The following is a 13,030-nucleotide window of genomic DNA, read 5'->3' as shown; positions in this document are numbered from 1 at the left end:
AAATGTCTCACATTCCCACCATGGAAGGATTTTCGTTATTAACATTTTGTTATAATTTCTTTTAGTCTTGCCTGGTGCTGTCCAAACCTTGGTTTCCTGGATTTATCTAATAGGCCGGCGACAGGAAATCCAGCTCTGCAGAACTTAAACCGTAAAGAGAATCTATTGGCTCCCAGGACTGCAAAGTCCGGCTTTAGAGACCTGGTGGCAGAGCATGAAGGGTTTGGTTACAGGCTTTGGTGACCTCTGTCCCACATTTCCACTGCTTCTCCCTAGAATGCCCCAGACCCCGACACCGAGGGAGGTGCCGTCCCTGCTGGCAACCTTGGGAGAGAGCACGCTGTCCTGACTGAGGGACTGTCCAGCAGAGGGCCCGGGGGTGAGGCCTGGCCCCCCATGCTCTCACCTAGTGGAAGTCAGCCCACCAGGCCTCACAACCTGAGAGTGGGAATGGGTAGTGCCCCAAAGGAACGTCAGGTGCTTCCACCTGAAGTGGGACCCGTTCTAAAAGGGGCGAATAGCAGATGTCTGCTCCTTGGCCATCATCCTGCTACTGTAACCAGAGGGAGGTTCTTGGGCCCAGAGTTCTTGCAAGGATTAGTCCCTGTTAGACACCCTCCTCAGCTTCCTCTCCCGCTGGCTTCCCAGGGGAGCACTGAACATTCTCTTCCTGAATCCCCAGCAATGTGCTCCCTCCCTGTGACCCATGACCAGGGAGGAGGCCTGACTTCCAGTGACCTCATCAGGTGACTCAGTGCACAGCGAACATGGCTCAGGGTGTGTTAGGGACCCCAGGCCCAGGTGAAGGGCCCCACAGAGCTTTACAGGACCTGAAGTGCTGGGAAAGTACTCGATGCTGCGGAAGAGAGCCAGGCAAGGGGCAGGACACAGGGCAAGGATAGACAGCGGAGGAGGTCATTATCAGAGCCATCAATGCCGGACAGCACCCTCACCCCCAGCAGTGTTCAGTTGGGAAGTAAAGTACATGATAAGCACGGACATCCCCACCAGTCCCTCCCGACTGAGAGGCGGGGAGGCATAGGTTTTTGGTTTTGTTTTGTTTTGTTTTGTTTTGTTTTTTTCCAGTATTAAGGAGGTAGGCTCTTATGACAGTCGTCCCTGCTCTGTCTCCTGCGGGTGGCATCCTGCTATCTGCGCTTGTGTTTGTACTTGGTCTCTGCCCCGAAGACTCACAATCCACTGATATAGGGTCAGTCCAAACAGTACAGGGAGGGTGTGTGCCTGGCAAGGCGGGACGCCCATTCCCTTTCCTCCAGTGACAGAAACAGGCCCTGGGAGACAGGGAGGGCGTGCTAAGGTGCATAAGGGAAGAAATAGGGAGCTGAAGCCTTTCGTGTAAGCAGGCAGGCTGCAGACATGTAAAGGGAAAGGTGAAGAAGGGGTGCCAAGAAGCAAGATATAGAGAAGAGGAAAAGATCCCTTCAGGTAGCAAGGGTGAGTCAGGTGGGAGCAGGAGCCCAGACCTGGATTCAGAACCAGGGTGCGGGCTCACGGGGGGCACAGGTGGCGTGGAGGGGTGATTCAAGTACTACCAGCCAGGTGGGACATGAAGAACATGGAAAGGCTCAGCACCCTTCCTTCAGGAGTGCTTCCATAGGTGAACCCTGTGTGGACAAGGTGAGGGAAAGGTGAGGAAGGGAGGGGCCCCTCCAACCCGGAAATACCAAGAAGGCCTTAAGGAGGCCTGTCCATGTGGGTACGTGTGTGTGCGCTAAGGCCATGACAGGGCCCAGGACTTGGGCTCCTGGGGAGGAGGAGTAGAAGCCAGGACTGGGACTGGGACTCCCAGACTCTCCCATGTGAATGTGGACGGGAAGACAGGGAGGGCAGAGGACAGCAGGGCCTACAAGGACTTCTACTCCTGTAGTGGCCTCCTGGACCCAGCATTAGGGGAGGATGGGGCTCCAGACAAGTTACTTAGGGGGCTGGATTAAGTGTCTCCTAGGCTCTACTGAACAGCAGTCTTTGGGGAAATGTCATTATGGAGAGAGCAGGGCCTCCTAAGGAGAAAAGCAGGGAACAGCTGAGCAGGGACCCACGAGGGAAGCTCTGCTGAGTTAGGAGAAAACAACAGTAATAACGGTGAGCGTTAGTGAGGGCGTGGGAGTCCAGTTCACTCTTCATGCAGCATTAAGTGGCCAGTGCCACCCGGAGAGGTTAAGTGACTTGCCATAGGTCACTCAGCTAATAAGTTGACAGAACATGGAGAGAACAAGAGAACCCGCCTTTGGTTCATGAAGTCCAATACCTTGATTCACAGGTGAGGGATCCAGCACTCCCTAGGAAGGTGCCCATGCAAGGCCTCTGACCTACAGTCCTGGGGCCTGAGTTCCTTCTCCAGAACTTGGGGTAGGGAACAGGATTTTGGATCAAGGTAGCCACACTCCATGGCATCCTTGGATCAGCCCTGAGTCAGCACTCTGAGCTCCAGGGCTTGGTCTGGGCTGTTGGGGATAAGGAAGACCTGGCGGTCCCCAGTGCTGAGGTGGCCTCTCCAGCCAGAAGAGCCACGCCATTCCCTCTGGGGTTCTGGTCTTCCTCTACCAAGGCTAAGAGGGATATTACTAGGGAGGAAGAAGGGACCTAGGGGTGGGAACGCAGCATGGGGACCGATTTTGAATATCACAGAGAAAAATATCTAAATGTGTTTAAATTACACTGCTTACAATCAGCCCTAAGGCAAACTTTTTTTTTTTTTTTTTGCAAAAAATTATTGAAGTCATTATTTGTAAAAAAACAAAACTTAGAGAAACCCCGAACATTCAGTGCTAGTGCAGGGTTTAAATAACTCCTCATTGCATTCAGGGAGATGGCGATGAGCCCTTCTCAACAAGGAACAATGCTTGCAATCAAAGAGTAGGAGCCAAATGGTATACTGTGAGTTTGATAAGTGAAAACACAATAACTGGGAAGAACTAGGGAAAAAACCAGAAATTCATCAAAGCTTCAATACTGGTATGGAATGATGGGTGGATGAAACAAATATTTTCCCTCTCTCAGCAGAGTTAAGGCACAGTTAAATTGTTTTTGAAAGAGTATAATAAAAAGATCAACAGAGTTTAAAAACGTGCAGCACAGCAGACACAAGGCCCTGGTTTTCTGTGTACTCGGGAACATTCAGAAAGCAGGAATCCGCTGGGTCCTGGGCTGCGCAGGGCCAAGGATGATGTAGGTGCCCACGGGCTGAGTTTTGTGTGAGCCCAGCAGGAGCTGGAGGCAGAGGCAAAGGCTGAGCTCCCCACCCACCCCCCAACCCCGTGGCTGGTTATCACCAGCCCACAAGGGATAACAGCGGGTGATAAGCATCCCTCTCCATGACCTGAAGTGCAGTGGGCGGGGTGCAGAGGCCCCGGTGAGGCTGGGGCTTCTGACCCACAGGGAATGGACATGGGAGGGATGCAGGGTGAGGCCTATTTAGGTTTCTCCTTTTCCTGTCCCGGCTGTGCTTCCTGCCGAAGCAGAGAGTAACTTCCACGGAGTGAGACTCAGAGAGAAGAGCACAGCCAGGCCTTGAAAAGTCTTCTCTGGAAGCACATGGAAATCCCATTACAGCCTGTCCCAGCCTGTGCCGAGCACTGCCGTACCCCAGGTGATATGCAGAGAAGCTGAGGTCCCAGGAGGCAGGACCCCCTGGTGCTGTAGCACCCTTCCCTCTTATTGCAGCATTTTCTCCGGGAAAGGGAGGGCAGAGTCGGCCTCAGGTTCTGTGAGGGAGGTGTGGGGCTGTCGGAGTGCAGGATGGGCCCTATGTCACTATGGAAGAGAGAAGGGCATGCAGCACGTGCTTCAGGAGTGGGATGAGCATGGCAGAGAAGAGCAGAGCAGAATGGGGTCTTGGAGCTGGATCCAGAAGGGCCACAGAGACCCCAGGCTGTGCTCGGACCTTATTTAAGGTGAGCACTCCAGGCCAGAGGTGCTGGCAACCAAGGTTCAGAGGGGGCAAGGATGGGCAAGCACCAACATGGGCTTCAGACCCCTGATGGGAGGGAGGTTCTGACTTGGCCCACCTGCACGCTCTGACTCAGTCTCTGTGAGCAAGAACCTCCAGCCACTGGGACTTTGCACTGGCCTGTCAGTGTCTAGATCTTGGCTCTGCCACTTACTAGCTACAGGTCCTCAAGCAAGTTATTTTACCTCTTTGTGCCTCAGATTCTCCAAACACAAAGTGACACTAATAAAAGTAACCCCCTTCATTGGGTTGTTTTGAGGATCAAATGAATCAACATTGTGTTGGTGCTCGGTATGGACTTTCAACACTGTGTGTGTTAAATAAAAATATAAACTAGTGGCCAAGGTGGCCCACGGGGGAGCAGACTGCCCCACGAGGGGCAGTGACAAAGTGGCAGAGCACTTGGCTGCAGGTGTGCCCTCCACCTGTCACAGGTGACGTGCAGGCACCGAGGGACCTCCCCCTCCAGGAGCGAGGCGCCCAGAGTTAATTCATGATCACGCCTGAGGATTCAGACTGCCCGGACACCCTCATCAGCAGCTGTGGGAGGAGAGGGTGTGGCCCGTGGACTGGTAAACACACCTTGGGAACTATGCCAGCCACTTGGGAGAACAAGGTGGACAGCAAGAAGCCTGGGGGTGCGGGTTGGGCAGAAGAGATGGCCCCAGGCAGAAGGCATTTGCCGGAGATGGCTTGGAAGCCTCAGGACAATGAGGCTTTCCCCAGTCACTGGGGCATTTTGGAATTCAGTGAAGCTCAATTCCATTTAATAAACATTTTTTAAGAAACAGGGTGTGCCAGGCCTGATGAGAGATGGATGGATAAGTAGCACCGAAGCTACCAAGGAGCTCACAGTCGAATTAGAAAAAGAGACATTGGGCACACTTATTGCCACCAGCACTGCCAAACACCAGGCAACAGCACCAGCAGAAACCTCACTAACACTTTAAGACATCCCCGGGAGATTAAGATCTCCCTCTTAAAGAGAAGGCACTGGGCAGCTGGGAGGTTAAGCAGGCCATTGAGGGTGGTCAGCATCGACCCCTGACTGTAAGGTCTGTGTCCTTAGCCACCACATGTGTTGTCTCTATTGTCACCTCTTATAATAAAGGTAGAGACAGGTTGTATGTGCTAGGGAAGCACCCTGAGCCTTAGTTTATTCACCTGCAAAATGGGTTAGTGACATCTAGTTTCCTGAGAGACAAGGGATAGTGTATGTAACAGGTCTGCACCACTGCAAGGCAGGTTTCTACTCCTGCCGCAGAGGCCCATAGCAGGTAGCAACAAGAGCTATTCTTGGAGGGTAGAAGCCAAGCACTATGCAGCAGCAGTGCAGGCAGGGGGAACCGAATGAGCAAAAGCCCAGAGGTGGGAACATGCAACTGGTCCAGCATGAGAACTGAGAAAGCAGGAGATTCAGATAGAGCAGAAAGCCCAAAGCTCTTCCCTGTCTTTCTTCCCTCTGCAATCCCGGAAAAGCTGCTGCTAGCTCCTTTCTAGTTCCTCTGCAACACATATAACTGACCTCTGTGCACACTACCCACCAGAAACACTCTTGTCATGGTCTTCAGTGCCAGCCTGTTGTCAGCCCATTGGTCATTCTTGGGTCTTATCTTCCCTCCTCCACAACCTGGACAGTTGTGTCCACAATCCTACCTTCTCTCTGAAACACCACTTCTCAGCTGGCTTACTTCCCTGCAGGCTCTGTCTCCATTGCTGGCTCCATCTCTTGTGCCACCCCTGAATTTTGTCATGGTCAGTTGTGGACCTACTTCTCAACAACATGTTCTCATCTGTTCCCGAGGTTTACCCACTGCCTCCATGTGGGATGTCCAAGACCCGATCTCTAGCCCAGCACCCATCCTGAGCACTGGACCCATATACCTCCCTGCTGCGCATCTAGACCTGCATGTACTCCAGGCAGTTTGAACTCAAAATGAGCCCAGAATGGCTCCCTGCACCCCCAATATCTGTTGGTCTCCTGGGTTCTTTCTATCAGGGGTTCACATCACTAATGCAAGTCAGATCCTGGGAGTCATCCCTCACATTTCCTCCCTAACGCAGGGGTGCCATCTCCTGTCAATGTCTCTTGCTTCTTTCTCTCCCCCACATGGTCCCCTTGCTGCAGAACACACCTTCATTGCAGTTCCTGGGGTTCTACAGACCGTCCGATTGCACTTCTATCCAGCTACCAGAAAAGTCTCTGGAAATGCAAATCTGCCCAGGGCACCCCTGTCCAGAAGTCTTCAGTGGCTCCCATTGTGTTGGGGATAAGGCCCACACTTCATGGCATGCCACTCAGTGTTCCAGCCTCTCTACCACACAGTCCCACTGTCCCTGGGTCTCCAACCAGACTGAACCATGGAGCAGATAGATTTATCTTCCTTCACCCCCATCATCCCAATCCACGTAGTCCCTAGGCCTCAACTTGAGGCTCCCTTCCTCCAGGAAGCCTTCCTGCTGCCCCAGAATGAGTTAGGGCTCCTATTCTATGCTCCCATAGCAGCTGTGCATGACAGAGAGCTATGCTCTTTCTACAACACACTATATGCTTTCTCTTCTTGCTCCCTACCTGACACCATGGAGACTCTGAAGTCAGAGACTGTCCTTGTGCTTTATTTTTCTAGGGTGCTAAGAAATATTTGCTGAAATCAAAGGCTTTGAGGAGGATCTTGGAAACAGACCCTGGGGGTGCTTTTAGGAAATGGGTTACTCTTTGTGCAGGCACTGAAAGCTGAATACACACTACCCTTTCTCCGCTTTTCCCTAACAGAACTCCAATTTTGTTCAGGAGATTGCAATAACATAAACTACATTTCCTAGTCTCCTTTGCAGAGGGTAGCCATATGGCCTAGTCTTGGCCAACAAGATTTAAGGAAAAGTAGCTTAGCATGCAGGGAGAGATTTGTTTCCGAGATGTGAGCACAACCCCTTCTTGCTTCCTGTCTTCCACTTCCTTCTTGGAATTAAGAGAAGAGGCTGGAGGCGGAGCAACTATCTTGTGACAATGACCTAGCCACTCTACGGAATCCTTCCCGGCCTAGTTCGTGACCCCTGGACTACCTATTAGCAGGCTTCTTCCTATGAGACAAATAAATCTCGTTGAAGCCACTTTGGTTAGGTCTCCATTACATTTAGCTAACTCCACCTTGTAAGAGCAGATAAAAGCAGATAACCATTGGTAAGCATTTCTGAATAAGCCTTTCCTTTAGAGATGATGCTGGTCCTAACACAGCAGGCAGATAACAAGGTTAACGGAGTAGGATAAAATGAGGGTTGGAGAAGCAGGCTCTTCCCAGGTTTCTATCAGAGGACCATGACAAGGCTACACTCAGGGTTTATTTTTTTTTTTTCTTTTATAATTTTATTTGATCTATAAGTAAAGTAAGTGATATAAGAGGCCATTCACCATGTATTTTGAGGACCAGGGTCTTAAGCAAAGCATTTCTTTCTTTCTTTTTTTTTTTTTTTAAGATTTTATTTTATTTATTTGACAGACAGAGATCACAAGTAGGCAGAGAGGCAGGCAGAGAGAAAGAGAGGGAGAAGCAGACTCTCCGCTGAGCAGAGAGTCCGACGCGGGGCTCGATCCCAGGACCCTGGGATCATGACCTGAGCCGAAGGCAGAGGCTTTAACCCACTGAGCCACCCAGGCGCCCCTACACTCAGGGTTTAAGAAATAAGCTCCAGCCTTCGCAGCCCCAGTGTGCCTGTGACCAGGGCCTTCTCCACTCTGAATGAAGTGAAATGCCTCTTCAAGCTCTTCTCATTATGAAATGAGGCTGCTGGAATAGATAACTTTTCAAAGGGAATAGTGCTCCAAGTCTGGGCTTGGGAGTCAGGCAGAGCTGGGTTGGGGTTCTAGCTCCATCACTTACAAGCTGTGTGTCTTCCAGTCTTTTTTTTTTTTTTTTTTTTTTAGTTGACCTCTCTGGTATCATCATCTATAAAATCCAAATTGTAACAGTACCTGTAACTGTTGGATTAATGCTCGCATTCTGTGGAATCACGCCTTAGGTACCCAACAGAATGTCTGGCACAGTACACCATGGGTTCTGCAGCGTGCATGGGATGCTCCCCATGCCAGCCGTCCTTGTGCTCCAAGTTCTCTAAAAGGGTTGACTGGTGACTTGGAGTTTCCTGCCTGTTCTGGGTCTGAGGATGCTACAGGACTCTGGAAAGCCTCTCTAGATGCCCTTTACTCAGTGGGTGAGTGAAGTGGCCAGAGGCTGCCCACTGTCCAGCGGCTTTTCTTCCAGCACTACATGCTGTTGTGTCTAGGGTTCTTGGACCGCAGGTGGAGAGGGGAAGCCCACAGACAGAGGACAGCCCAGATCAGGCCCAGAAAGGCATTGTCCTGTGGGTCTTTGTCTTATACAAAGTTTCCTGAGTATTGAAGCTGGGCTTGTGCTTTTCCTGGCAGTAGAGTGGGCTTGCAGAGGACTACAGGAATTAGGGAGCTGGAAAATACCTCCAGAATTGGATTCCTTACTGCAGCTGCTTTTGGCATAACTTTCTTCTCCTTCTCTTAAAAAGCCTCACCTTCTTTCTCTTTTCTGCAGTAGAAATCCTAGTGGAAAAAATCTTGGGGGGAAAAAAAATAAAGCTGCTGTTCTATTCCAACCCCAGGGAAGAAGGTCAGTAGGGTGCGTCTCTTATGTCCACGGGGGACCCTCTCTCCTGGCCTCAATATATCAGGCCAGACCCAGCCATGCTGACACTTGACAGCGCCTGCAATTTACCTTGGCTCAGGTCCAAAGAGTTCGGGCCCTGCCCGGGGCGGCCCCCTCTCCAGCGCAAAGAGCAGTTTAAATATAAATCAGTCCCCGACACAAACAGCTTCAACGAGTCCTGGAGCCATCACCGGAACAGTGAGCCCAGGTTTTCAGCGAGTGCAAACACGCAGAGACCCGCTCCGTAAATCTCCCTGAGCGCGTCGGGAGGGGCGCCGCGGCACCCCTCTCCTTGAAAATTCGGCTCCCCGTCAAGCCCCCTAGCTCCCGTTGGCCCCTCCGGCGCCTCTCGGTTCTCCTCCTGCCTCTCCTGGCCCCGAAGCCCTGCCAACCTCTCCTCGGGTCCGCTCTAGTCGCCAGCCGGCCGGTCCCCGCTGAGCCCCTCGCCCGCCCCTCCAGTCCTCCGGGCTCCCCCACCCTCCTGCAGGCTCCTGCCCCCGCCCCCGGCCCCCTCTTCGGGGCCCAACGCCCCCGGCGCCCAGCAGGCGGGACCTTCTCAGGGGCGGTCAAGCCTCGCAGGTCCCAGCCGGGCTCCGGGAGCACAGACGACCCCGGGCGTGGAGCGAGGTCACGCGCCGTGAGCCGCGGCGTCACACCTGTCTGAGGGGGCGGCCGCGGCGGGGGCGGGGCGGGGGCTCGCAGCGCCTTCGACGGCCGCGGAGGAGAGGGAGGAGGGAGAGCTCGTTTCATCATCGGCGACCGCGGCGGCCACTTATAAAACTTCTGGGCGCGCACTCGCTCGCGCAGTCTCCGCGCTGCAAGCCTCCTCCGGCTGCCGCGGCCACTCTCACCAGCCACCCGCGCGGCAGCCCCAACCCGAAGCGCCCGGATCCTGCCCGCCCCGCCGCCCGCCCGGGCCCTGCAGCCGCCGTCCCGCCCCGCCGGGGCCGCCACCATGGGGTTCTGGCCGGAGCCCGGCGCGCGCCAGGGCAGCGACGCCTCTTCGGGCCGAACCGGCCGCTGTTCCCTCTCGGTCTTCAGCAACATTAAGGTGAGCGCAGAACTCGCGGCCGTCGGCGCCCGAGCCGCGGCGAGCTCACCTCCGGCGGGCGCCGGCGTCCGTGCTGCGGAGCCCGAGGGGGACGCCGAGGCGCCGGGGCTTCCCCCTCAGCACTCCGTGACGCGGCCAGGGACGCATCCCCGGGGCCCGCGGCGGGTGAGGGGCGCCCGCACGGAAGAGCTTGCGCTGGGCGGGTGTGTGCGTGTGTGCTTGTCTCGGTGTGTGTGCGCGCGCTCCCACACCCTCATCGGGGCAAGAAGCGGGACAATAACCGTACCTGCCTGTTGGTTGGACTCTTCTCAGTTGGCAACTGTCCTGCTCTTCGACTGAAACAGAACTCGCGGGGTACTTTTTCGGTCTCCGGCGGGCAATGAACTTCGGAAAGGGGTGGCTTGGAGGTGCCGGGAAAATGACAGGCTGTGTGGTTCCTGGGAGCTGGAGCTCAGAGCCTAACTCATCTTGGGGTGGGTGGCGGAAGGGCTGTTCTTCCCTAAAAGCAGCAGTGTCCCCGGCTCGGCTACCTCTCTGCGCCGCTGCCTGCAAAGTTCAGAATTCCCCCCCGGGGGCTTGGCAATGCTTACTGGTCTGGAAATGGCCCCAGGGAGGCAGCAGGCCCTCGCAGTACGTTCAGTAACAGGGAGCAGGTGCTTCTCTCTTGGCAAGATATTGGGAATGGGTGAAGATGGGGTGTAGGTGGCCGACTGGCGAGGACTCTATCTCCCGCAGGGGGTTGGGGAATGCTTGCACTTCCTCCCGCGCTCCAGGGGGACCTGGAATAATTGAATCCACACTCAGGCTCTTTGGCTGATTGTGCCTGGGCAGAAACAACCGCGAAATGCACCTCCTGGGAGGGTAGAGGGGCTGTGGTGAGGACTGCAGAGCCCACATGAAGACTTCCCCCACCCCCTACCCCCGCCCCGCGGGTGGTGGGGGAGAGGAATGGTCCTGAGAGGTTCTTTCCAGCAATCATACAGTCAGATGGGGCTAGGTAGCCTCCAGTGGTGCAATTAAAGGCGGAATGGGAAGAGGTGTCCCTGTGGACTGATTATTTGAGTGTTCAACAGAAAGGGATCTGGAGGTTACAGTGAATCCCAACTATATACTTACTCATATTGTTAGCAGTGGAACTGGGATCCCCACTCCTGCTTCTGCCCTGTCTCTACACCACAATAAATAAAGGCTGAGTTGATTCCATGGTTGGGTGTCAATAAGACACAGAAATTTTAAATTCGTTTCAGATAACCCTCAGATTGCCTCACCTTTGGCCAGACCTGGATGAGAACATAGCCTTTGGTAATGCCCAAATTCAGAGCTGGTTCAGCTTTCAGAGGAAGGTAGCCCAGATCACCTAGCTTTCCATTTCAACCCTGCCAAGCAACTCCTCAGTTAGGTCACTTTTCTCCTGGGATGATACTCAGGGCCTTACTCCTGGTAATGAATTGGGACCTATACTGCCACAGAACAAAGGGAAGAGTGATTTATGCCTCACAATATGGATCACTTATCTTATCTCTTTCTGATCATTCTCTTTTGTCTGTGACTTTTTTCCCCATTCTAGGAGACGAAGATATGATGTTGGGATGTTGGGTTGGAAGCATGGCTTTCCCTCACTTTCTTTTGTTCTGTTTGTGGAATGCAGAGGAACATAGGTGGTCCCCAATGCAGACATCATCCCTCCTTGTTCTCCCTCTTCCCACCCCTGCTTGGTTTTATCCTGTCAGTGGGTTTAGCCTCCTCCAGCCCTTGCTTCACCCCACTTTCTGCCTGTGAAGGCACTGGCCAAAGCCGGAGAGCTGGGCATGGTGAAGCTAAGAGGAAGCTTGGGACACTCCCGGGCAGTGGCCCCCATTTTATATCATAAGTTCATGACCGTGTACTTGGGCATTGCACTCTCAGTATCTGTTCACAAAGACATAAAGAAATAGCTATGTGAATTTACACTTGTCTGTACCCACAGGACCAGCACAGATGGGTTGTCACCTGGGTCCTTGGGGGCTCCTTTTGAGGGACCATGGGAAAAAGTTGAGTCCTTAGTACAGACATAGCCTGATTTATTTTGAGGTTTTTTTTTTTTAAACCTTTTTATTTTGAAACAATCATCTATTCCTAGGAAAAATAGTACAGAGAGGTGCTGTGTACCCTTCACCCAGTTTCTCCCAGTGGCTCTGTCTTAATTCTGCACGATAGTACCAAAAGTAGGGAGTGGACATTGATAGAACGTGTGTGTGTAGTTCCATGCCATTTTGTCACACGTAGAGATTCGTGGAACCATCACCTTACTGCCTCAAGACACAGAACTAGTTCTGTCACCACCAAGATCTCTGTTGTGCTGATCCCCTGTCGTCTTGCCTACACCCTTCTGCCTGACTACCATCACAACCCCAAATCTGTTCTCCATCAGGACCATTTGTCATTCTGAGAATGTTACATAAATGAACCAGGCAATATGTAACCATTTGAGACTGGTTATTCTCGTTCAACATAATACCCTTGAGATCCATCCAGGATGCTGCTTATATCAATAGCTTGTTCTTTTTTATTGCTGAGTCATACTGCATGGTATGGATGTCCTGTGATTTGTCTAATCATTCACCTATTGAGGGACATTTCGGTTGTTTCCATTTTGGGGCTATTATTACAAGTAAAGCTCCTACAGATAATCATGTACAGGTTTTTGGATAGATAAAAACTTTCATTTCTCTGGAATAAATGCCCAAGAGTGCATTTGCTGGGTTGGATGGTAGTTGCATGTTTTTTTGTTGTTGTTGTTGTTTGTTTGTTTTGTTTTTAAAGAAACTGCCAAACTTTTTCCAAAGTGGCCATACAGTTTTACATTTGCATGGCAGTTTAGGAGAGATCCAGTTTCTGTATGACTCTGGCAGCATTTGGTGTTGTCACTACTTTTTACTTTAGCTAATTCAAATGGGTTTATAGAACGTCTTGGCCTGGTCTTCATTTGCATTTCCCTAATAGTTAGTGATGTTGAACATTTTTCATGTACTTATTTGCCATGCGTATGTGCTCTTCATTGAAATGTCTGTTTGTAGAGTTTGTCCTTTGTCTAATCAGAATTTTTACTATTGCTTTGAGAGTTCCTTATATATATTAGATACAAGTCCTTTGTTGGGAATGTGGTCTGCAAATATTTTCTCCCAGTCTTTAGCTTATTTTTTTATTCTCTTAACAGGGTCTTTCACAGAAAAAAAAAAAAGTGTTTGGATTCTGATGAAATCCTTTTATCGATTTTTAATTATCTGGGTCCTGCTTTGGTGTATGTCTAAGAACTCTTCACCAAACCTAGTTCCTGATAGTTTTCTCCTAAAAGTT

At 51.9% G+C, this 13,030-nt stretch overlaps 1 protein-coding gene and 1 long non-coding RNA gene across 5 annotated transcripts in view; one reads left to right on the top strand and one right to left on the bottom strand.

Annotated features, from left to right (window-relative positions):
• LOC131824559 (uncharacterized) overlaps window positions 1-10,493 on the bottom strand; it is a 32,099-nt gene extending 21,606 nt beyond the window's left edge. For 2 of the 3 annotated variants that reach the window (XR_009350897.1, XR_009350898.1), the window contains exon 1: window positions 9,981-10,493. This is a non-coding gene — a long non-coding RNA (uncharacterized LOC131824559). The remainder of the gene's footprint in view (window positions 1-9,980) is intronic. The other variant, XR_009350896.1, reaches the window with a different exon arrangement.
• The window catches only part of SLCO2A1 (solute carrier organic anion transporter family member 2A1), a 74,876-nt gene continuing 71,063 nt past the window's right edge, over window positions 9,218-13,030 (top strand). For both annotated transcript variants that reach the window (XR_009350895.1, XM_059162649.1), the window contains exon 1: window positions 9,218-9,694. Coding sequence is in view for 1 of the 2 variants with exons in the window: in XM_059162649.1 (XP_059018632.1) it covers window positions 9,599-9,694 (96 nt within the window). In the remaining variant the exon portion in view is untranslated. The remainder of the gene's footprint in view (window positions 9,695-13,030) is intronic.

Source organism: Mustela lutreola, chromosome 2, assembly GCF_030435805.1.
Source record: "Mustela lutreola isolate mMusLut2 chromosome 2, mMusLut2.pri, whole genome shotgun sequence".
In the NCBI taxonomy this organism is placed as follows: Eukaryota; Metazoa; Chordata; class Mammalia; order Carnivora; family Mustelidae; genus Mustela; species Mustela lutreola.
Note: the sequence above shows the minus strand (reverse complement) of the source record. Positions and strands in the feature narration are given on the sequence as shown.